The 24,727-nt window shown below is 42.0% G+C and overlaps 1 protein-coding gene across 1 annotated transcript in view; it reads left to right on the top strand.

The window, feature by feature from the left end:
• KCNN2 (potassium calcium-activated channel subfamily N member 2) overlaps positions 1–24,727 on the top strand; it is a 323,536-nt gene that overhangs the window by 274,710 nt on the left and 24,099 nt on the right. Inside the window, exon 7 of the mRNA XM_033929086.1 lies at positions 6,388–6,396. Coding sequence (XP_033784977.1) covers positions 6,388–6,396 — 9 coding nt within the window. The remainder of the gene's footprint in view (positions 1–6,387; positions 6,397–24,727) is intronic.

The raw sequence follows: 24,727 nt of genomic DNA, 5'->3' as shown, positions 1-24,727 counted from the left end.
AATCTTCTTTGAAAGCATTAGGCATCCTTCTAGTCAGTTATAGACAATTGATGGTAGACGTACAAGATAATATTTTATTATTTTTTAAGTATTTTACAAGATGAAGGTACTACAATGTATAGGGAAATCATAAGAGCCAACTTTCTCAAAATTATTGGGGATGCTAAACCCAATGGAAATTACCTCTCCTTGTACACAATCAAGGAGTTTTTTCAATATTGGGGATGCTCAAGCACCCACAATACCCACAGAGCTGGCTCCTATAGGGAAATACTTTTTGAAGGATCATATAGTCTTAATTTGTCACATTTCAAGCAGTAACCCTCTAGATTTTGGTTCTGAAAACAAATTAATGCAATACAGTAATTACAAACACTTCAAAATGCTACATGTAGATTGTTAAAAGAGCTACATTGGCTACAAGTGAGAGCATGGGTGGAATTCAAATTGTGTATATTAGTGTTTTGAATTCTTTCAGGATTATTTATATGATTTATTTGGTTAGTTGACTTTTAGTACATAAGTCTATGTTCTACTGATACATTGCTTTTGAATTTTCCATCAATACAGGGTATAACTTTTATGGTTAAGTAGAGATTGCTGTCTTCCTTTCAGGCTACTCTTTATTGGAACTCTTAATCATTAAATATTAGGACAGAATCTCAGTACAGTGGTGCCTCGCATAACGGACGCCTCGCACAGCGAACGCTGCGCACAACGAACTTCAGGTCTTGCTTCCTACAACGAACTTTGTTTCACACAACGAAGTCGCCCGAGCTGCATCCTTCCGCGCAGGCACTGCGCTTAACTGCCCTCTCTCCGCCTGGCTCCCATATTTTAAACCCCCCTGCCGCCGCTGCTGCATATTTTTAAGCCTCTGCCGCCACCACATATTTTTAAACCTCCCCCCGCCGCCACATATTTTTAAACCTCCCCCCGCCGCCACATATTTTTTTAAAAAAGCCACCACTGCTGCAACTTTAATCTCACCCGCTCACTCGTAACTGGTGGTCTAGCAAATTTCCCAGCCAGAAGCGCAGAGATCAAGAGCAAGCCTTCTGTGCTACTGCCTGGGCCTGCGCTGATCTCTGAATGGCTGCAGTCAGCTCTCACGGGACTCACAAGAACTAACTGCAGCCATTCGGAGATCGGCATGGGCCCACACAGGCGTGCAGAGGAATTGCTCCTGATCTCTGCGCTTCTGGCCTGTACGCCACTGGCTGGGAAAGATGGGAGGAATTAAAAAAGGTACCGAGGGGGGATGATTAAAAAGGTACTGGGGAGTATGTGGGGGGTGATTATAATACACAGCAAGGATCAACAAAACCCCTGTCTCCCCTCCCCTTCACATATATCCCCTCTACTATCAAGAAAATTGAATAAGCCAAATTATTATAGAATGCTACACAGAAATATCATGCTAACAGAATACCACAGTCACACATAGCAGGAATAAATTTATCTTTTTTTATGTCATCTTAGCATATTTTATGCTACAGAACGAATTATTTTTTTTAACATGTATTGTTATGGGAAAACGCGTTTCACATAACGAACTTTTCGCATAACAAACTTGCTCCTGGAACCAATTAAGTTCGTTGTGTGAGGCACCACTGTATATGTTTTTAGGAGACAACTATCTATTTCAGAAGTTTATGTAGTTTTTGACTGAACAAATTTGGTTTTTATTATGTCACTTAATTATATGTTATACTGTTCCTAGTGTATGGCTAGTTTCTTAGAATTGTAATTTGCACTGAACTTTATTCTAGGATAGTACAGGAATACAAGAAGTTTATTGTATTGTATTGCGTAAGAGACTGAAATCACTTATACAATATGAGGCCCACAGCTAGTATCTGTGCTATCATTTATTACATTACATTACATTAGGGATTTCTATTCCGCCATTACCTTGCAGTTCAAGGCGGATTACAAAAGAATTATCCATTACAACAAGAACTTACAAAAAAAAAAAAAAAATTGGTCATTTTCAAAAAGAGTGAGAAATGGGTAAGGTTATTTGTTTGGGGTAGTTGGCTTTAGTGAGAAGTGGAGTTTGAGACTTGCACAGTATATGCATACATGCATCATTTATATGCATTTATATGTCCACCTTTGCCCAAATTCTACTTTTTCTCTAGTTGGAACTCTATAAGAGATCATTTACATGCATAAGTTGCCAATGTAAACACCACTTTCGTGTCTCCCTCCTGCCTAAAGCCAGACAGTTCCTTATAGAAATCTGCAGCTATAAAAATCTAATTGGTTTATGTATTAACAGTTATCACATATGTTACTGGTTGCAGGGGCAGTGCACAAAAATTGGCTCTGTCACAAATAACATACGTTTGCAGCACTGGTATAAATGACTGCCTAAATTGGGTGACAGAATTAGCTGAATATGACTACCTTAAAGTAGCCATTGTTTGATTGAGCCCTTCAATATTTTAATACCACTGCTCTCTGAGGGATGTTATCATTCAGCTTGAATGTTATAACATTTTACTGTATTTGGAGTAGCACTAACAGTGGTGTTAATATATAGAATGGTTGTTTGTTTTAATGGTTATTCCATGTCAACTGGTCCAATTTCAAGTCGACATTTTCCATGAATACAAAATAGTGGCCTAAATTCGAGCTAATATCCACAATAAGAAATCTCAGCAGAGGCAAGCAACCATTACTATTACACTTTGATCGCTCTAGTATTTGATGCAGTAGATCACTTTCTTACTCTTCAGATTAAATGAACTAGGAGTACAAGGTGTGATGTTACAATGGTTTTTACAGTTCATAAGAAATAGAACATATGATGTCTGGAATGAAGACAAGAGGTTCCAATCATGGAAGACCAATTGCGGTGTCCTCCAAGGCTCACCAATATCACCTGTGCTATTCAACATGTATCTAAGAGCACTGGGAAATAACCTGCTCAAGTCTTCTCCTATGCAGATGATATCTTCATTCTCTATATAGCCAAAGAGTCTTTCACTAGCACCCTAAATTACCTGAAAACTACTATTATTGAAAACCTAAGTACATGGACAATGAATAAATTCCTCAAGCTAAGCAAATCTAAAACAAAAATATTATGGTTCAGAAATTATAATTCATTACTGAACACAGAACTTGAGCTATCCACAGATGAGAGGTTGTAGATAGAAAATTCCTCCAAAGTACTGAGAGTCACACTTGACTCAAACTTAACCTAACATAAGAATAGCCTTTCTGGATCAGACCAATGGTCCATCAAGCCCAGTAGCCCGTTCTCACAGTGGCCAATCTGGTATATAAGAGCTTTGCTGGAGACTCCAGTAGATGGAACCTAAGCCCACTACTGGGCAGGACTCTGGGTTTCTGGCCCAGAAATATCTAAAAAAAAAAAAGGACCATGTATGGTTGGGCAGACTGGATGGACCATTGGGTCTTTATCTGCCATCATTTACTATGTATTGTATTGTAAATAAAGGGGTCCCTAACTCTGGACATAGTTGAGATCATATCCCAAAACTTTGGATATCCCCTAAAAAATTGTCATCAAGTTTCTAGTTTCAAGTTTATTAGTTTTTAATATACCGACCATCAACAAATATCTGGCCGGTTAACAATAAAATTTAAAAGGGTAAGAAAAATAAAAGATAAAATAATAGGCATTTAAAAATAAATAGAGTGAACATAGATGACATCAACTAGACAAACTTGAAAGTGAGGGTAAAAGGGAAGGGAGGGGAAAAGTTACACATTTGAGAAGAAAAGGAGAAAGTGGAGATGGGATAAAACGTATAGGGTAGGGTCGCTTTATTAAAGCGGTTGGTTGCTTAAAAGAGAAAAAGAAAACAGAAGGTAAGTCTAAACACAGCCGAATGCATCACGAAATAAAAAAGTCTTTAGGCTTATCTTAAATTTGTCTAGATGTTCATCGGGGAGCTCTGGACCACTTGTCATGGAATGACCATTATACTAACAGGATGCACCCCTCAGGTATACCGTTTCAGAAGAAATATGCATAGCAGCTTGTATCAAGAATAGATGGTAAATCTGGCAGCTGTTAGAGTTATTTCTGATTTTATTGTATAAAAAAGGGGGCTCCTTTAGTCAATCCTGGATTTTTTTTCCAAAAGAAAGAATGTCCAAAAATTACAAAATATCCATTTATTTCAGCTGGATAGTGTATAGGGTTTATTTTAAGTAAATGGAAGTCATTTTGAGGCTGTCGAGATTGGTGAATATTATGCACTTACTTTTTTCTCTTTGACAATTACTTCTGGGAACCGATGCCTGCACATTGATGCCCATCGTTTTTCGGAAATAAAACACTTTTTGAAAATTTAAATGTATATGCAAATTCCTTAACCCACTCCACCCCCACCCTCGGAAACACTTCCTCAAATTGTAGGTAAAGTTATAGGCATGCAGGCTGTTTGCATGTAATTTTATCTGAATATCAGGAGGACATTGTTTCCACAGGTAAACACTGTGTTATCTATAGAAACGGATTTGAAATTTTCCTTCCATTTGTTTTGAGAATTTTCAGGTTGACTAATGTACCACTTTTCTTATAAAATTGTAATGTTGTCCATTGAGTTGAAGCTCCCTCATTTTTAATTTGCATAATTGCAATTTTGTTTAATAACAAACTCTACCCAGATATGAATATATGAAGTTGCAGGCTGTGAAATCCTATAATAGCCAGAACCCATGTACATTTCAATGTGCGTGAGTCTCAAGATGAAGAGCACTTTGACCCTATTTGTTAAGCTGCACTAAGGTTTTCCAGTTAACACATAGTAATAGTCAAATTTAAACTCAAAACTACTGTGTTAAATGTTGTGAACATTCCCAGCAAATTGGAGACAGCAGTCATGTGGTTAGCGCGGAGGAAAAACTGTTACTTTGCTTTAACTGCACACACAATAACACTCAATACAGTTATGTACAGGTATCATTGATTCCTCTGCATTGTTTACGGCATTTGCAATTAACTCATGGTAACGACCTTCGCATTAACTATAATGCTCAGTCTCCACTCATTATGGGACTAATTCTGTATATAGCACCAACTAGAACAGGGGTAGGGAACTCCGGTCCTTGAGAGCCGTATTCCAGTTGGGTTTTCAGGATTTCCCCAACGAATATGCATGAGATCTATTTGCATGCACTGCTTTCAATGCATATTAATTGGGGAAATCCTGAAAACCCAACTGGAATACGGCTCTCGAGGACCAGAGTTCCCTACCCCTGAACTAGAATGACGCTTACCCCAATCATATTTACCCCCTCTTTTACAAAAGTGTGCTTTTTAGCATGCGCTAAATATTAGTGCGCACTAAACACGCGCTAAACGCTAACGTGTGCATGCTATCCTATGGACGCGTTAGCAGTTAGCGCACACGTTGATTTAGCACGTGCTAAATCCACGCTAAACTGCGTAGCGCACCTTTGTAAAAGAGGGCCTTAGGGCTCCTGTTACGAAGCCGCGTTAGCGCTTATAGCGAACGCAGCTTTTTAGCGTGCGTTAAACCTGCGCTACGCGGCTAAAACTAGCGCCAGCTCAGTGCTGGCATTAGCGTCTAGCGCGGCCGGCAGTTTAGCGCGCGCTATTACGCGCGTTAAACCGCTAATGCGGCTTCGTAAAAAGGAGCCCTTCGTGTACGTACACAGCATAACATTTAGGAACACTCGTTTCAGGCCAAGGAAAACTAGGCAGGCCTGCTACCTGTGCCTAAGTTGTGCATGGATCCGACGTATTTTATAACAGTGTGCTTAACTTTTGGGAACATTCACAATCTGCTCCTCTCCAGCCATGTCCCCTTTTCAGATTCATGCACTGGAACTGGTGCGCACTGCTTTTTGAATATGCCTGCCATGTTGTGCGCATATCTGCTAACGAGTGCTAATTAGCATCAGTTAAGAGATGTCCATTGCCTATTATCTGTGCCAGTCGGTCTTGTTAAACAATAGGTTGTATGCTCAAATCGTCTGTGCATGTCAGTTTATGCGCACAACTTATGGAGCTATATAAAGAATTTGGGAGTATTTGTGGAACACAGCAGTTACGGTAATTCCCATTTTAAAGAGCTAAATGCAGCTTAGTAAATAGGCCTCTCCATGTAAAAGAATAAGGAAAAATGTTTCCAAAATGGTGTTGCTTTGGATATTTTGATGATTTGTGTTTGGGTTGGGGGTTGGTTTTTTGGGGGGTTTGTTGGGGTTTTTTTGAGTATGCTGTTCTGGTTCACTGGTGTTATGACTGTTGCCCTGATTCTCTTTAGTAACTGAAACAGTTTTGATTGACCTTTTACCCTCATGCCCTACTTTGCTTTAGCGTATTTTACATTTTCTTTTCCTTTGTTCTGTCTTTTTGTTTCAACAAAATGAAAATAGAGCTCGGAAGTAAGTTGAATGAGCTGTTGCTTTAAATATTTGCAGAATTTAACAAGTGTCTGCATGCAACCAACAGATCCTTTCTATGTGAATCTTTGAAGGCCTGATTGCTGCCATAGAAACGTGATTCGGAATCATGATCTATCTGTGATAAGTGACATTCATAAAGAAGAAATTTCTATTCAGATTGTTTCCAAAGAATGCTGCCAGTTACTGTATCTAACCTGGCTATTTGCAGCTAAAATTTCCTGACCAGTAGCATGGGTTATATAAGAAGTTTAGATAATTTGGATTTATATATACAGTAAGTAGTATTCTATACAGAGAAATTTAGAACATGGAACTCAAATGTCCCTAAGTTATATCTGAACCATTTAACAATTTAATACTTTATGTAGATATATGTATGTACTCATTTATATGACAACAGTAGCTTCATAGGTTAAAACTGAGTTAAAAGGATAAATATAAAATAATCTAATCTAATCTGTGTTTTTATGGACTAAAAAATCCCAATAGGTCCAAGGCAGTTTATAGAAGAGACTAACAGAGAATTGTTGGGAAGTTACATCACAATTTCAAATATAACAAGGTGGTAATAAGTGTTTTTTTTTACACAAATAAGTGTTGACATAGGCAGCGGAACGCTTTTTCGTTTGGGGGGGCCCAAAAGCTCTGCTCCAGCAGGATCCTGTGGCATAATCTTTCTCTCCAGCTCCCGACTCCCCTATCTACCTTCCCTGGCCGCTGTAATTTTAAGACTTCTTGCAGCCACCGTGCAGCATCAATGAGCTGATCTACCCCGGAAGTCTTTATTCTACAGCAATGCTCGTTGACGCTGCGCGGGAGCTGCCAGAAGACTTAAAATTACAGCGGCCGAGAGAAGGTGGGATGGGGGGGAGTAGAGCCATAACTTTCCTCTGACCGCCAGTCTTTGAGGAAGCCATGGCCCCTGGGCCTTCCCCCGTTCTGACGCCTATGAATTGTTGATGTTTGAAAAATGGTTTGAGTATTGTCTCCCATCTATATGATTTCAAATGCATACACTGGATAACTATGTATCAAAAACAGGCAGGGGTGTAGGTGAGTCAAGAACAAGAAAGTATATACTGGGATTTCATTTTGAAATTCTCATGAGTACACTACTTTTGGGCATATATACTTTACACCAAAGTGTTGAATGCCGAATACAAATGTGAAAAAGGGGAACGTTGTGAGCCGTTTCCCTTGCAGACTTGCAGGCATTAATTACTTAAGGTAGATGAATAAACGTGGTCTAGAGCAATGGTTCCCAATCCTGTCCTGCAGATCTGCATGCTTATCACCTCCATTATATGCAAATCTCTCTCATGCATAACCATTAGGGCTATCCTGAAAACCTGACTGGCTGGTGGTCCTCCAGGACAGGGTTGGGGACCACTGGTCTAGAGAATGCATGGCACCAAGGATATTGGAAGATGAATGCCAGTATGGCACCAGCAGTACTTTATTATTCGACAACAAAGTCCCCGAGTGGCCACATTTCAGCAAATGTCTGCACCAGGGGTATAATAACATCTGGCAAAACATATAACAATTTTTGCAAATATCAAAATGCTTGTAACATGCAAAAGCTGATATCAAATATAAAAACAGTAGACAAAGGGGTCCTTTTACTAAGGCGCACTAGCCGTTTTAACGCGTGCTACACGCTAGCGCGTCCATTATAGTTTATGGACGCGTTAGCATTTAGCGAAAGGACCCCAAAGTATATATAAATCATAAATATCAAAAAAAGCCACAGGGCTGTGGAGTCAGAGTTGTAGAGTTAAAGTCAGAAGCAATTTTGGATGGAGTTGGACCGACTCCAACTCCATCTTCAAAATAAAAATCGTATATTAACATATAGGGTAAATTTATAATTTTATACTTAAATAGATAGATAGATACATCTTTGTCCTAGATCTAAAGTACTGGTTAATATATGTAAGTTATATTTACCAGTACTTTAGATCTAGGACAAAAATTTTAAATCATAACATCAGTTGGAGTTGAAGGGTTGGTGTACTGATTTCACAGCCCTGAAAAGCCAAAGTGATGCATATAAACATAAAGTAAAACCAGTTATATGAAGTATTTTAGTAAAAATTCTGAAATAAATGAAAACCAGAGAAAACCAAAAAAACTCTGTGGAGTGACGATGTTTCAAAATGGACTTTATTTGAAAGTGTCAAAGTTCCAAAGTTACACTGAAATCATCCACATAAAATAAATTCAGCCACATAAAAATAGGTTATCCACATAAAAGCCTTAAAGGACCTAGTCTGCTAGGGATACAGGACCCAACACGGTCCACGTTTCGACAAAAAGAGTCTTCTTCAGGGGTCCCTGTGGGTCCTATAAAGGTGAATATGTGGGAAACAATTGTGTGGTGAACCAGAAGTGAGACACTGCTTCCGGTTCACCACACAATTGTTTCCCACGTATTCACCTTTATAGGACCCCCAGGGACCCCTGAAGAAGACTTTTTTTTGTTGAAACGCGGACTGTGTTGGGTCCTGTATCCCAAGCGGACTAGGTCCTTTGAGGCTTTTATGTGGATAACTTATTTTTATGTGGATGAATTTATTTTATGTGGATGATTTCAGTGTACCTTTGGAACTTTGACACTTTCAAATAAAGTCCATTTTGGAACATTGTCACTCCACAGAGTTTTTTTATTTTCTCTGGATTTTCTTCTCTGTGGATATTTTGAGGTCAATTCCTTTCGTTTTTATAAATGAAAACCAAACATTTCAGGAAACAAACTGTTGTAAAACAGGTGACCCTAGGGTTGTCCAGAAAAACCTAAAGTTGAAGAAACTTTACCGATTGAAGCCCATGGGGACTGAGTGGGCTTCTTCACATTCAGTGCACCACTCGGCTGCAGCACTTTGATCCGACTTCACTCAGTTCACTTTCTCTGCAGTGTGCTTGAATTTCTCCATTTATTTATTTATTTATTTTTTTGCATGTAGTCATCTTGACACTATTGTCTATCACTATTGAGGAAGCCATTTAGGCCATGTTTTACTAGGGTGCGCTAATCGATTTAGCGTGCGCTAAACGCTAATGTGTGCATGTTAGTCTATAGATGCGTTAGCATTTAGCGTGCACTAATCAGTTAGCGCACCTTAGTGAAAGAGGGGGCTAGTCTAGCACTATTGCAAAAGTTTTAGTGGTTTGATCTTAAATTGTTCTTCTTACCAGGCCTTTATCTGTTTGATAAATATGTATAATCTAGATAAGTTAATAATTTCTTAATGTTGTATTTTATATATAATGTACTGTGTTTTGTGGTGTAAATTTGCTGTTTTTTTACAATTCTTACTGCTTATTGTAAACCGCACTGAACCGTGAGGTATTGCGGTATATAAATGAATTTATTATTATTATTAAATGGAGCCCACAGCAAGTTGTAAAGTCTGTTTGTGGCACTTGTTTCATTATGGTTTATTGAATTTCGGAGAGAGCGGGAACTCGAAGGCCTTGAGCATGCGCAGATACTCAAGGCCCAGCAAAAAGGACGACAGATCTTCGGGCTCCGGCACCGGCATGTCCTGTGCGTTGGTGCCGGTGCCGGGTGCCAGATGAGGGATAAGTGATGTGTTCGGGTGGGTGATGGGTACGGGGAGGATGTCGGATCGCGGTGGTGGGGGGCGATGCAAGCGGGGGGGGGATGGCGGATCACGCGGGGGGAGGGTGGATCACGTGGGGGGGAGCAATGCCGGTTCTCGGGGGGGGAGGTAGAGCAGTGCCACTGGCCTCGGGGGGGGGGAACGAATCAAGCGAGTTTCCCTTACTTTCTATGGGGAAACTCGCTTTGATATACAAGTAATTTGGTTTACGAGCATGCTTCTGCAACAAATTATGCTCGTAAACCAAGGTTCCACTGTACTTGTATTCTGCAAAGTCATCTGGATGCTCAGATGCTGTTATATAATAGAATCAACCATCAATATCTTTTAACATCCGGACCAAAAAAGGCTTGAAATCACTTAAGTAAGTAGTTAAGGACGCCTCAGCCCCACCACTCCACCGTTGTAATTTTATTTAGTATTACACCGGGAAGGCTGTGTGGTGCCTCATCATCGGCAGTCCAGTAATATTTATTTTTTAGCAAATTTTATTTTTTGTGAATTTTTCTCAATCAATTATTAGTGTAAATATTAAATTTAGTAAAAATATAAATATTGACTTATCTCAGCCGCCTTGGAAGCCAGACCCGACATGTTTCAGTGCGAAGCAGTGCGAAACATGTCGGGTCTGGCTCCCAAGGCGGCTGAGATAAGTCAATATTTATATTTTTACTAAATTTAATATTTACACTAATAATTGATTGAGAAAAATTCACAAAAAATAAAATTTGCTAAAAAATAAATATTACTGGACTGCCGATGATGAGGCACCACACAGCCTTCCCGGTGTAATACTAAATAAAATTACAACGGTGGAGTGGTGGGGCTGAGGCGTCCTTAACTACTTACTTAAGTGATTTCAAGCCTTTTTTGGTCCGGATGTTAAAAGATATTGATGGTTGATTCAGTTACACTGGACTCAAGTGTTTCTATAAACAAAGCCAGTGTTAGTTATATAATAGAATGTCACTGCATAGCACTGAGGCACCTAAAAGGAGACACCCACGTATAGAATTGCCCCCTAAAATTATCTAGCAGTAGATGAATAATGAGCCAGAAACTAAGAGAAGAAGGCAAATTATTTTCAGGTTATTCTATTCTCAATACAATTAAATGGACAGAGTGAAGTGGAGCCTATGTTGTATAGGTCAGTGTGACAAACTCATACTCTTAGCACAATTTGAATTTTGTTTTTTTTTTTGTTTTGTTTTTTTTTTTTAGATAGCAGCATGTGAAAAATGTACAAGAGTGTGAAGAACTTTAAAAGGTTAAACGCACACATCAAATAACACAAATAATCCTTTAATATGGCAAGGGCTTAATTTCCACTACTTCTTTTCAGACTCCAGAGTAGAGGTCTGCACGGGAACGGGGATCGCGGGAATCCCGCGGGTCCCGCAGGAATCCCCCCTAACCCACAGGGACCCCCCTCTGACCCACGGGACTCCTACGGGGATGGAGGCTTTGGAAGCAGGGTTCATCCATATAATATAATGGACATGTCAGCCTTAGTAAAAGAGGGGGTTTATAAGTTAATTACCTGAACAAAAAACAAAAAAAGGGTTCCACCAAAGAGATTCCACAAGGAAAACAGCAGTGCAAACACAAAAGAAACTGTGGAATTGATGATCCTGTCAGAAGTAATTGCTGCTTTTTATGGGGACAGGCGGGGATGGAGGTAATTTCTTGCAGGGATGGGTGGGGAATTCAGTGTTCCCGCTAAGTTGCGCTGGGGTGCGCTGGCGCACAAAATATTACCTCGCAGCGCACAAGTTTCTCGTCACAGCGCACACAGTTCTTCAACCGCCGGTCCGCAAACAAAATCTTGCCGGTCCGCGAAGGATTCGGTCCCCGCCGCAACGAAAGGCCGGCGTCAGCTGACTTGCAACTTCCTGTTGCAGTCGCTGTGCCGGGACTCCTGCCTTCGCCGGGACTCCTGCCTTCCACCGCGTTTGCCTCCTGCCTTGTCTCCGCACCTCCAGACCAGCAGCGGCAGCTGTGTATGCTTTTAACTTCGGCACAGAGCTGCCCCTAATCAATAGTTTAGCGCGGTTTCATAAGGCAGGCCTCGGGGCCTTTGCTAGCCGGCCCACATCGCATCATCGAAGCGGGCCGGCTATCAAAGGCCCCGAGGCTGCCTCATGAAACCGCGCTAAACTATTGATTAGGGGCAGCTCTGTGCCGAAGTTAAAAGCATACAGAGCTGCCGCTGCTGGTCTGAACTCTTGGGCCGCTGAAGGAGGGCAAAAAGCAGCTGTCCTGGAGGTTTCCCTTCCTCTCGCCTTTACAGGTTCCTTTTTTCCACCTTTTTTTTTTTCCTTCAAACGGCAACGGCCCCAGCATCGACATCAATCAAGTAAGTTCCACTGTCAATCAAGCGGTTCTGCTCGGCCAAAGCTTCCCCTGTGACATGAGCCACCCTCAGGGGAAAGAAAGTGACCCACAAAGGGGAGGGGAAGGGGGGCAGATGATGGAAGTTGGGGGGGGAGAGAGAGAGAGAGAGAGGAGGGGCAGATGATGGAATGGAGGAGATGAGAGAGAGAGAGAAGGGGACAGATGATGGAAGTGAGAAGAAGGGAGAGAGAGCAGAAGGCAGATGGATGTCAGTTGAGAAGGGAGAGCAGATGCTGAATGGAAGTGGGGAAAGAACACATACTGGATGGAAGGAGGAGATAAATAAAGGGGGAAGAAAATAGTAAGATAATGGAGGGGTGAGGGAAAGGGGTGACAAGCTGTGTGTAGACACAGTGAAAAGAGGGAAACGGGACTAAATAGTAAGAAAGAATTTAATTTAGATGGAGGCAGAAAATAGAGAAGGAAGACCAGAGAAGAAAAGGGAAGAGAGAGCAGAGAATGATCAGATCTGAGTGGAGGAAATGAGAAGAGAGATATGCTAAAAACCACAGGGGGGAGGGAAGGATAGAGATGCCAGACCATGAGGGGAACAGAAGGAAGATGATGGATGCTAGACCAAATTGGGGGGTGGGGGGGGGCAGGAGGAGAGATGGCAGGGAAAGACAGACAGTGAATGGAAGGGGCAGATGCTGGACTGAAGAGACAGAGAAGGTTATCATGCTGCTGTACCGGGCCATGGTACGCCCTCACCTGGAGTACTGCGTCCAGCACTGGTACTTTAAGAAGGACACGGTACTACTCGAAAGGATCCAGAGAAGAGCAACTAAAATGGTTAAGGGGGCTGGAGGAGTTGCCGTACAGCGAAAGATTAGAGAAACTGGGCCTCTTCTCCCTTGAGCAGAGGAGATTGAGAGGGGACATGATAGAAACATTCAAGGTACTGAAGGGAATAGACTTAGTAGCTAAGGCAGGGAGAACGAGAGGGCACTCTCTAAAGTTGAAAGGGGATAGATTCCATACAAACGTAAGGAAGTTCTGTGGTAGAAAGCAACATATTTATTTGGCTCATAACTTGCTGGCGCCCGATATTTTTAGCTCACAGTGAAAAAAGTTTGCTCACAACACCCGCCCGCTTAGAGGGAACACTGGGGATGGAGGGGATCCTGATGGGGACGGGTGGGGACGGAGAGGATCCTGGCGGAGACGGGCGAGGAAGGGTGAGATTTCTGTCCCCGCGCAACTCTCTACTCCAGAGCTGCAGAGGTGTTCTATTCTAGCCCCTGCCTTCCAGGCAGCCTACAGAGAAGATAAGGAATGGGAGCAAGCCTAGAGCAAACCCCAAATAATCACTGTTATCCCTAATGAAGAAAGCCATGCATTAGAGCCATGTGCCAGTGCCTCAGTGCCAGAGATTCTAACGCAAATGTAAAGTGAGAGTTGTGTTCACTAGTGCAGTAAGCTAATTATATGGCAGATTTGAAGCACTCAGAACTTGTGCACAGGGTTACCAGATGTCCAGGAAAACCAGATGTGTTTTCAAAACCCAGCAGTTTATACTGGTTTGGGAAGGCCCCCGAGCTCGAGGCCATGTCCGGAGGGGCTCTGAACATGTGCGGATGCGACACAATGGCGTCAAACACCCTGCAGGCATGGCAGGGACTTGGGAAAGGAGAAGAGATGAGGTTTGTTTGGGAGTGGGGCGTCCTCTTTTTTTTTTTTCTTGAGCAAAGTCATTTTAAAAAGTATTTATTCTCTTTCCCATTACAAAAGACAACATTGCCAACTGCAACCCAAAACAGCTTTAGTTACTCTTAAGTATTTTACTAATTTTTTAAAAATGGAATCCAAAAAAACCTGCTGTTGTGTAGTCTTGAAAATGTCCATGCTTGGCTGATTCACTTGCACTTTTGTCTCTCATAGGCACGGATTAGGAATAAAAGTTTTAGGACCAGGCATGCCAAACCTTTTTCCCTACAGGCACAAAATGAGACACACTAAGAGCCAGATGTATTAAATGGCTTATTGGGCCTGAAATATTACTACCTTCTTCTAATGGTGATCATATGAGGAAGATTTACCAAGATCTTTTCCTGATGCTGAAATCTATTTACAAAGCTGCGTTGCACACCTAAATGTACGCACCAATTGCTCATTAAGATTATGGAATACTAGCCCTTACTTAAGTGCTAGTTGGGCACAAAGCAATATTCCATAATCATAGCATGCAACTTATATAGCATGCAAATGCAAGAGGGTGTTCACATGGGTGGGGCATAGGCATCTCTCACAATTAGGCTCATGTTATAAAATAGTGTCATTTATGCACTAAACTGTTGCATTTATGATTTGCTCACCAATACTTATGGGGAATTTAGGAGACACATAAAAACATATGGAAATTATGTCATCTCTGTTCTGTCTGGGTTATTATGGATGTACTTTGTAACCCGTTCTGGGCTGCTTTGGGAGGACGGGCTAAAAAATTGAATAAATAAATAAATATCTGTTCCTGAAGTATTTAGGTAACTGATCTGTACAATCTGATTCCACAATAACTGATCTCTATAGCTGTTAATCACTAGCTTTTAACTTTGTTAACTCTTCTCAATTTGTAGCACCTTTTAATCATTGTAAACCGCATAGAACTTCACGGTCCTGCGGTATATAAACTGTCATTATTATTATTTACACCTACTAAATAGACATGGTGTAAGTGGGTATACCTAAATGCTGGCGTATAAATGACAATTTAGGCTAGTATTCTGTAACACAATAGTGATGCTAAATAGAATTTAGTCCTAAGTACACAACCTCGGCTGTTGCTGTTGGGGTATTTTCAGCATTTTGGGGAAAGCAGTCATTTAGCTAGCATAGAGGAATGGTTGCTAATTTGCAATATGACCACACTGAATGTAGGTAGGCTATATCTATTCCATATTATCTGCTGTATCAGCAATTAATGTACCGTAGAGATGAACATTATGTTTAGGAAGATCGACGGAACCAGAGAAAGAGGGTGACCTGCCATCAGATTGCTGGACATGTTGAAAACAACCATAGGGATGGCACTGGAGAACCTTACCAGACTAGTACAAAACCGATGCTGAGCACAGGTCGATGGCACTTAACCCTTTAATAGGCAGATGGTGAAATGGCTGCTTCCTGTAACTTGATGTTGAACGAGAGCAATAGTGCCAAGTAATAGGCATTTGGAGATGCAATCTCCCATAAGAGCCATAGAAGACACATGTTGCTTCTGAGCAACCATGCCAAATAAAAGGGCTAACTAACTAACTAACTAATGACACTTATGTTATCTATGAAGCATAGTCCCTGCTATTCTCCACCCATTTCCCCCTTATTTAAGATTATCATGTTTAAGGCTTAATGAAGCAGTGAAAACAAGCTGCTGATGCATTAAAATGCACATTTAAGGGGGCAATTCTATATAAAGTGCACCAAAGATTAAGCATCAAAATGCTGCGCAGTCTTTGACGGAATGATGTCACGCAATGCATGACATCATCGCGTTGATCTGCACACCTGCGCAAAGGCACATCTGTCCACGACCCGCTTTGGTGGAGGGATTCGGGAGGAGGGGAGACGCCAATGATGAGGAGAGTCATTAAGCAGCGTAATACCAACCCCGCCCTTAGGTGCCCAGGAATAATGATAATTGTACAAATATTTCCAGTCACATATTTATTAAAATTTAACAGAAATCTTGATTCAAAAGGCATTTGTACAGTGGAGCCATATACCATCAGGTGTGAAACAATGCACTTCTCCTGAAACATATGAACTCGGAGAACCTATTCCGGTTCGTTCATTTATGTAATCTCGCAGTGACCCGTATGACATCACTCCAGTCTACCAATCAGCCAGCAGAGGCCGTCCTTATGGATTTACAATGAAATTCTTTTTACCAGGCTTAAAGAAAAATTTTATAAATTAAAATATCATAGTATACCCAAAAACTTTGAATCAAAACAACTTTCTGTGTCTTCAGTAACTCATGCTTTAGAGAAAACTGACACCCTGGGGTTTCACAGACACTAAAAGAAAAAGCCCATATAACCCCTCTTAATGAAAATTCCTATGTGGGCTAAAGGAGCCCACCCTTCACATCTCCAGACTGAAGAGAGTCTCTATGGTAGGCTAGCTTAAAGGTCAAATAGGTCAAACTGCAGATGTTACTTCTCAGGATTTCTCAACTTCTCAGGGTTTAAAAATATATAAAAATACAGTTTGCAAACAATTTTATGTTTAAACACATATATATATACAATCACACGGGGATCCCTTCACTCACACGCCACTTGTCATATTTCATTCATTTCAATAATTATTCAATAATTATTGTTAAGGTACATATAAACTATCTGCATTCAAAAATGTGAAACCCTATATCTTCCCTCCAATTACCATAAGCCAGACTGAGAGGTCTGACCTTAGTTAGCCATGAAGTCAAGGCGGGAAAACTGCAGTAGTTTAGACAAAGACACAAAGAAAGACAGAAAGAAAGAAAGAAAGATGGATGAAGTTTAACTACTATATATATATATATATATATATATATATATATATATATATAATATCCCTTATGATCTTGCTTTACCTAGCAATTCACATAAATACGGAATTCCCATTTTCCTACGCTATACATTGTTTTCCTGGTCTTTTGTTAATTATCCTGACTTTTCAAAGTTTTAAATGTGTTTGCTTGCATGTAAGACCCTCTGATCAGGACTTAGAAAGGTCTCTGCCACGCCCTGCTATTTCTTCTGTACTGTTTGCGCCTACCAGGCCCTCATCATCATCCACGCTGGCTGACTGACTGCCTCTCACCACGAGAGGCATGTCCTATAGGCATTCAGCCGGCACGGATGACTCTCCTCCTCGTCAGTGTATCATGGCACACCTGAAATCTCAGGAGGCACCCCGGTGAGTTGCAGCACACAGTTTGCGATACACTGCGCTATATCGAGCTCACAAAACAGCTGAACTCTTAATGAAACCCCAGGATTCATTGATCCAACAGCTCAGTTGCATTGAAGACACTGTGAATGCATTAAGATTGAAGAAGGACATTTTTGAACACAAGTTATGAATTGTTGCAACTAAAGAAAAAAAATCATGTAAATGTATTTTCAAAGGTCCCACTAAGGGCTCCTTTTATGAAGCCGCGTTAGTGGCTTTAGCGTGCGCGATTTTTAATCATGTGATAACCCCCACACTAGCTGAAAAACTACCGCCTGCTCAAGAGGAGGCGGTAGCAGCTAGCATGGCCCGGGGTTTAGCGCACGCTATTACGCACGTTAAACCGCTAACGTGGCTTCGTAAAATGAGCCCTAAATATTGTTTATTTAATTTTATTTTAAAAATTTATATACCATCTACAACTAGGCAGTTTGCAGAGTTCAAACATAAAAACTTAGGAATAAACATCACAAAGCAAAATCTTTAAAACAACTACTCTTAAAATAACCTACTGTGCCACTGAAAACCTTGGACATTTCACAAAAATGCTGTAACTAACAATTGTATTTTCAGTAATCTTTCAAATCCTAATTGGTCATAACACAGCCGTAGCTGTCATACCAATGTGTTCTAGAGCTTTACACCGGCAATGCAAAAAGTAGCAGCTCTGGTTTCAGCATATCTACCTCTCATTATTGATTCCAATTGCAAATTATCGCATTATCAATTCCAATTTCAAATTAATTTTGAAACTAGGTAAGGGGTCCTGTTTTTTCTGGATACCATTATAACTGATTGCCTGCATTTTTGTAAATGTACAGAAAACCAGCACTTATGCATGTAAGTGTCAGCATGATACTTAACCACTATTCTGCAAGAGTACATGTGTGTCCATGCCACATTTTCATGACCACAATTATGCCAGGTCTATGGCTGGTATAACTTCAGGCACTTAAAAATATAAGAGGACCGATATTCAGAATGCAGGAGGCAGACTGGCTACTTCCTCCGGTCAGCGGTAAACCTGAATATTCAGTGCCAGGGCTATATCAAACCATCAGCATTGAATATCTGGGTTAAATTTAGCCACCGAAGACTTAGCTGGCCAAGCCGATATTCATTGGCTGGCCAGCTAAGGCATAGCAGCCAAAGACTTGCTTTTTAGGCGAGTCTGTCCGCTAGAATTAGCTGGTCAGCCAATGAATATTGGCAGTGACCATGTGACCATGACATAGGAGCATAGAAACATGGTAGATAAAGGCCAAATGACCCATCCAGTCTGCCCATCCGCAGTATCCACTGTCTCCTCCTCACCCTAAGAAGTTCAACGTGAATGTTCCACAGATTCTTGAATTCAGACACAGTCTTGGTCTCCACCATCTGTACCAGGAGACTATTCGATGCATCTACCATCCTTTCTGTAAAAAAGTATTTCCTTAGATTACTCCTGAGCCTATCACCTTTTAACTTAATACCATTCAATTGAAAGAGACTCACCTCAAGCATATTTATGCCACATTGGTATTTATATCTCTATCATATTTCTCCTCTCCCGCCTTTCCTCCAAAGTATACATACAAAGACTGACAATTAAGTTCACAAACACATCCTAGATAAAGTATTACATATCTAATTGCTGAATATCATATGGTCACCTTCAAAGTACTCCCTTTGGGAAGTTATGCACCAATGCCAGTGCCTTCAAAGCAATTTTGGCACTTTTTCTGGTATGCCCATAAGAGTTGTCATCGTATTACCCTTGATGTCCTGAATGTCATCAAAATATCTTCCTTTCAATATTTTCTTTATCTTTGAGTAAAGAAAAAAGTAATTGGGGGGCCAGATCAGGTGAATAGTTATTTGTTTTCTGGCTAAAAACTTCCTCATAGACAGTGCTTTGTGAGCTGGTGCATTGTTATGATGCAAGAGCCATGAGTTGTTGCAAAAGGTTTAGGTTGTTTTCGTCTAACTTTTTCATGCAGCTGGTAGTGAGTGCTTCCAGCCTTCTCCTCCTGTACCTACTCTTCTACTTCTTCTATGGCTCTGACTCATTCTGCTGACCTGTTTGAGGAGGAAATTAAGAAAGAGGCACCGGAGGAGAAGGCAGCTTTCAAGTTAGATGGAAGCAGGCATAGTGTGAAAGCTGAGAAGCATTCTGAGAACATGCAGAATAGGGACCATGGGAGTAACTGGGATGCTAGTAGAGTGGGACTGTGGGGAAGACTCAGGTGATCAGACAAAAAGTTGAAATTTGAGGTAGGTAGAGATTGAGGACTAGGTAGAAGGCCTGCAGATAGACAAAGTCAGGGCTGTCTATGGTTATAGGGAAGATAGACAAAGAGTGCATACTCAGTGGGTAGACAGAAAAGGAATATTCATGGAGGGTACTAAGCAGGCAGAAACTGGGGACTTGAGAATTGGGAGTAGGGAAGGGAAATTCAATGATTGGATCGGGTGGAGTAGGAGAGCAAGGACTGAGTGGGGGTTTAGGAAAGATGTGGAGATTCAGGAATTGGCTTGAGGGTCTGAGGGGAGTATGAAGGTAAGGAAGAACAGAGAATTGGGGCAATTAGGAGAAGGGGAAGAAATCAACAGTTTGGAATATGAACAGAGAATGAGAGATGGGGTTGGAGATGTGAAATGGCAGTAAGCAAAGAAGGAATGGAAAAGAAGTAAGCAACTAATAATGATGAAAGACTGAGAGGTGGGAGAAATGGGAAGGGGTGAAGGCTGGTCCCAGTACTGCATGTCACCTCAAGCCCAACACAGTCTCCCACCAATTCTGCTGCCTTTTATGTTGCATCCTTTCTCAGGATACTGTACCCACCCCCACCCCCTTTTCTTCTCTCAGATGCTGCTTAGAATGTATTCTCACTTCTCTGTCTTGTTTGATACTGCTCCCTCCTTCCCTCTCTTTCTTTTCTGATACTGCCTCTTTTCTCCCTTCCTTGCTCTCAGCTATGCTTGGAATCTGTGTCATATCTCTCATATTGCTGAAAAAATTTCTCAGTTTCTGTGTTCTTTTCTTTTTCTTTCCTATTCTTTCTATCTCTATAATAGTCTGCAAACCGCCCTGTTGCTGTACTAAAGGCAACAAATACACTCAATTTTTGCCAAAAATCCTACAATAGAAACAACGTAACGAGGCAATTCAAGTCACTTCAGGGTTTGTTTGAAGGGCGCTCAGGGAACTAAGCCTATATTCACAACTCACAACCAGAATCATGTGATTATAATATAATATAATATAAGTGAAGGGTACTCTCAGTGTGAACCATCAGCGATAGGAGTCCAGCTCCGGCACTTCACTTCTGGGTCAAGGCGAAAAGCCTCCACCCCCACACCATCATCGAGCACCCTGGTGTGTTACAAATTAAGTAATTCAATAAATCATTCAAATAATAAATCAGTGAATAAATCAAATGTAATTCAACGAAAAATACCTGAGCGACCCCCAAACAAAACCCTGCCAGCCAGACCCCCCCAAAACATTCAGCAAAATCAAAAACAAAAAATCACATACAAGTTGAAAAAAATACTTATCTGAGACACTTCTCACACATTAACGAGCAAAAACCGTGCCAGGAGAAAAGGTTCAACCACGCTGGTTTCGGGGAGGAGCCCTTCTTCAGGAACCTGACCCCCGACGAAAGCAAAAACGAAGAGGTCAGCTGGAGGGCGGGGTGCACGGGCGGAGCAACACTCGCGCTTAAAACGGATCAAAAGGCGACGTCATGCACAAACCAACCAATCATACAACCATACACCAACCAATCACACAAAGGGGCGAGAGTACGCCCATATACACACAACCGCAGGATTAGAAAGAGAGACAGAGAAGAAGAAACAACCAAAACCCGAACCTGGAATCCAACCTGTAACCCAGACACGAAGCCCCCACAAGAAGTCCAGTTAAATGATAGTGTTCCATTCCACACTTTCATTAAGACCATTGGGATAGACAGATTGTAATTGGAAAATCCAATACTGTTCCCTAAAATTTAAATGGAACTGTCTGTCCCCCCTGAAATCCCAAGGGACTTGCTCAAGCACGAACCAGGTAAGGTCAGTAAACCGATGACCAAGTTCTGCACAGTGCGGCACAAGGGGAGCAGAGTGCGTTTCAGTGCGGATACGGCTCCTAAATTCTTGCAATCTAATTCTGATCTTTCTGCTGGTCCGCCCCACATAACACAACGCACAAGGGCAGATGATGACATACACTACCCCTTCAGAATCACAGGAAGTGTGAGATCTAAGCTGGTAAGTGCGTTGAGTCCGAGGATGTTGCCAATAAGAAATGGACAAAGATGAGGCACACATATCACAGTGGCCACACGGTTTGTGGCTGCCCCCAGTGGGCACCCAGCTTCTTGTGGACAATAAGTCTTTAAGATTTTTGGGGCGGGAAAAGGCTATACAGGGAGCCTCCTTGAAGACAGAATGATGATCCAGGATATGCCAGTGCTTTCTCACAATGTTGGCTATCCGGTGGGCTTGGTTAGAAAATGAAATGACACATACTTGCTGATCCATGGGAGGCCTGATTACTTTAGACCGTAACAACTCAGGGTTGGCATAACGTGCTCTGCGATAAGCTCTTTTGATGGTCCATACTGGATAGCCGCGGGCCTTGAAGCGTTGGAATAATAACTTGGCTTGAGCCTTAAACTCCGCCAAGGAGGAGCAAATGCGGCGAATCCTAAGAAATTGCCCCACGGGCACTGACTGGCGCAACCTGACAGGATGGCAGCTGGTATAGTGTAAGTATGAAGTCCGATCTGTGGACTTACGAAAGACAGTGGTGACCAATTGCCCATCAGCTTTGCTAACCATGGTATCCAGATAAGTGACCCTGGTCTCGTTGGCAGTGGCGGTGAACTTCAAGTGCTTGTCCAGATTATTAAGCCATGTCAAAAACTCATGAAACCTGGTCCTGGTATCGATCCATACAAGGAAGACATCATCGATGTAACGAAGCCAGATGGCGATGTACGACATCCACGGAGATAGATATAATAATTTCTCTTCAAAGTTCGTGACGTAAAGATTAGCCACACTGGGGGCCAAGGCAGTACCCATGGCTACCCCATGAGTTTGGAGATAAAACTCCCCACGCACCTCAAAAAAGTTCCGTTGGAGTACCAAGTTGGCTAGTTTCATCAAAAAAGGCTTAGTAATACGATGGTTATGGAGACCCACGGTTAGATGATGTTCAACAATCCCCAACGCAGCAGACTGAGGGATGTTGCTGTATAAGGCTTCCAAATCCATGGTTATCAGCAAATCTGACTGCTGTACCTTGATGGATTCAATTCTGTTGAGAAAATCAGTAGTATCCAATACGAAGGACCGTGCCTGAGCAACCCTGGGTTTCAAAAAATGGTCAACCATTTTGGATAGAGGCTCCAGGATAGTACCACGGAGCGAAACGATGGGCCTACCTGGGGGATCATTAAGTGTTTTATGGATTTTGGGTACGGTGTAAAAGTGAGGTCTACGGCTAGGAGGTTGGGATAAGTATTTGGCTTCGGATTTAGTGATAATATTATCCTGCAACGCCCCCTGTACGATCATAGCTATTTCCGTACGTAAGGCAGGGGAAGGATCTTCCTCAAGTTTCCTATACCAATCCGTATTGGAAATATGTGCATCCACTTGGGCACTGTATTGGGCCATAGACTGAACGACCACAGCCCCACCCTTGTCGGCGGGTTTGATGTCTAAATCGGGGGTGTTCTTGAGGGCCTCCAGAGCAAGCTGCTGGGCCTTGGTGATATTAACAACCGATGGCCAGGGTAAACGTTCCGGAGCTGGTCAATATCACGTAACACAAGATCTCGGAGCACTCGAATATGAGCATCAATGGGCCCCGGGGGGATCCAATGTGATTTAACCCTAAATAGAGAATCATCCCGGGACCCCTCCTGGGTGGAAAAAAACAGCTTGATCTGGAGGCCCCTAATAAACCGAGCCATATCCCTGTGTGCGGTGAAAAGGTTGTACCACAGAAAGGCAGTATTTATTTGTTTATATCAAGAATATAATAATAATATTTGAGAGTTACCTATTGAATACCAAGAGAAGGTTATTATAGAAGCACTAATCCTGATGTCCATATGAAAATATAGTACTCCCCCGAAATTCACAGGGGTTCCGACTTTACTACAGGAAGAGGTGGAGCAGACCGCGAATGAGTGAATCCGCGATTCGTGAACTGCAAATTTGCAGGGGAACACTGTACTGGCATTTCCATGTGTATAGCACATAAATGTGTATAACCCAGTCTCAAAAAGCCACATTTTAACCATGGAAATATACACTCCTTAGATTTAAAGGGATGTGGTTTGGGTGGGGCTTAGGTGGGACTCTAATCTATTTAACATGTATGGGAAATATTTCCCTGTTGGATTTTAGACCTGCTCAATGGCAAATGTAGGCTTGTAAAAACTGCTTGTTTTCACAAGGGATTAAGGGGTCCTTTTACTGAGCTGCATTAATGAATAACAGTAGGATCTGGACACGTCCGCTGTTGACTCCCCCCCATACTCCCCAAGCATTACCCCAAAAACACTCTGACTACAATTGTTGGTAATTAGCCGCAGCTCAATTTATTAATCATAACAATTAACATAATATAATTTCAATTATAACATTAGTTAACATAAACTCCCAGAGCTCCTCCCGAGCTACCCATAAACTTCAGTGCCCTCAAACCTGCCACCCCAGCAAGGGTCAGAGGGGTGGCATGTCCCTCATGCCCCATTATCCGGGTCACCTGACCCACCAGGCACGGCACCCCGCCGGCCCACCGCTCATCACCGGATGCGCCCCAATGACCCAGTAGCTCGGGAGATCCGCCCCCGAGCTACTCCCAACTACCGGAAAAAACATGGGGTGGGTGGGAGGGAAAAAACCAGCTCAGGAGGACCCACGACGGTTGAGTCCTCAATGGTCTCCCATTTTTATAAATTGCCCCCCCCCCACCGCGCGCTCCTAACTACCGCCAATCAGTTCAAAAATCGCCCTGCCCTACACAACCAATCATACCGCCCCCCACACTCACCGCCCCTCCGACCGCCCCAGCCGATGGGCAACACGCAGGCCTGCCAGCCCCGTGTTATCATACGCCCATCGACACGGGGGTCTCGGGCTACTCTTAACAGCGGGATCTGGACACGTCCGCTGTTGCCCTATAACCCCAACACCTTGACTCCCCCCCATACTCCCCAAGCATTACCCCAAAAACACTCTGATTACAATTGTTGGTAATTAGCCGCAGCTCAATTTATTAATCATAACAATTAACATAATATAATTTCGATTATAACATTAGTTAACATAAACTC

This window comes from Geotrypetes seraphini, chromosome 1 (assembly GCF_902459505.1).
Source record: "Geotrypetes seraphini chromosome 1, aGeoSer1.1, whole genome shotgun sequence".
In the NCBI taxonomy this organism is placed as follows: Eukaryota; Metazoa; Chordata; class Amphibia; order Gymnophiona; family Dermophiidae; genus Geotrypetes; species Geotrypetes seraphini.
Note: the sequence above shows the minus strand (reverse complement) of the source record. Positions and strands in the feature narration are given on the sequence as shown.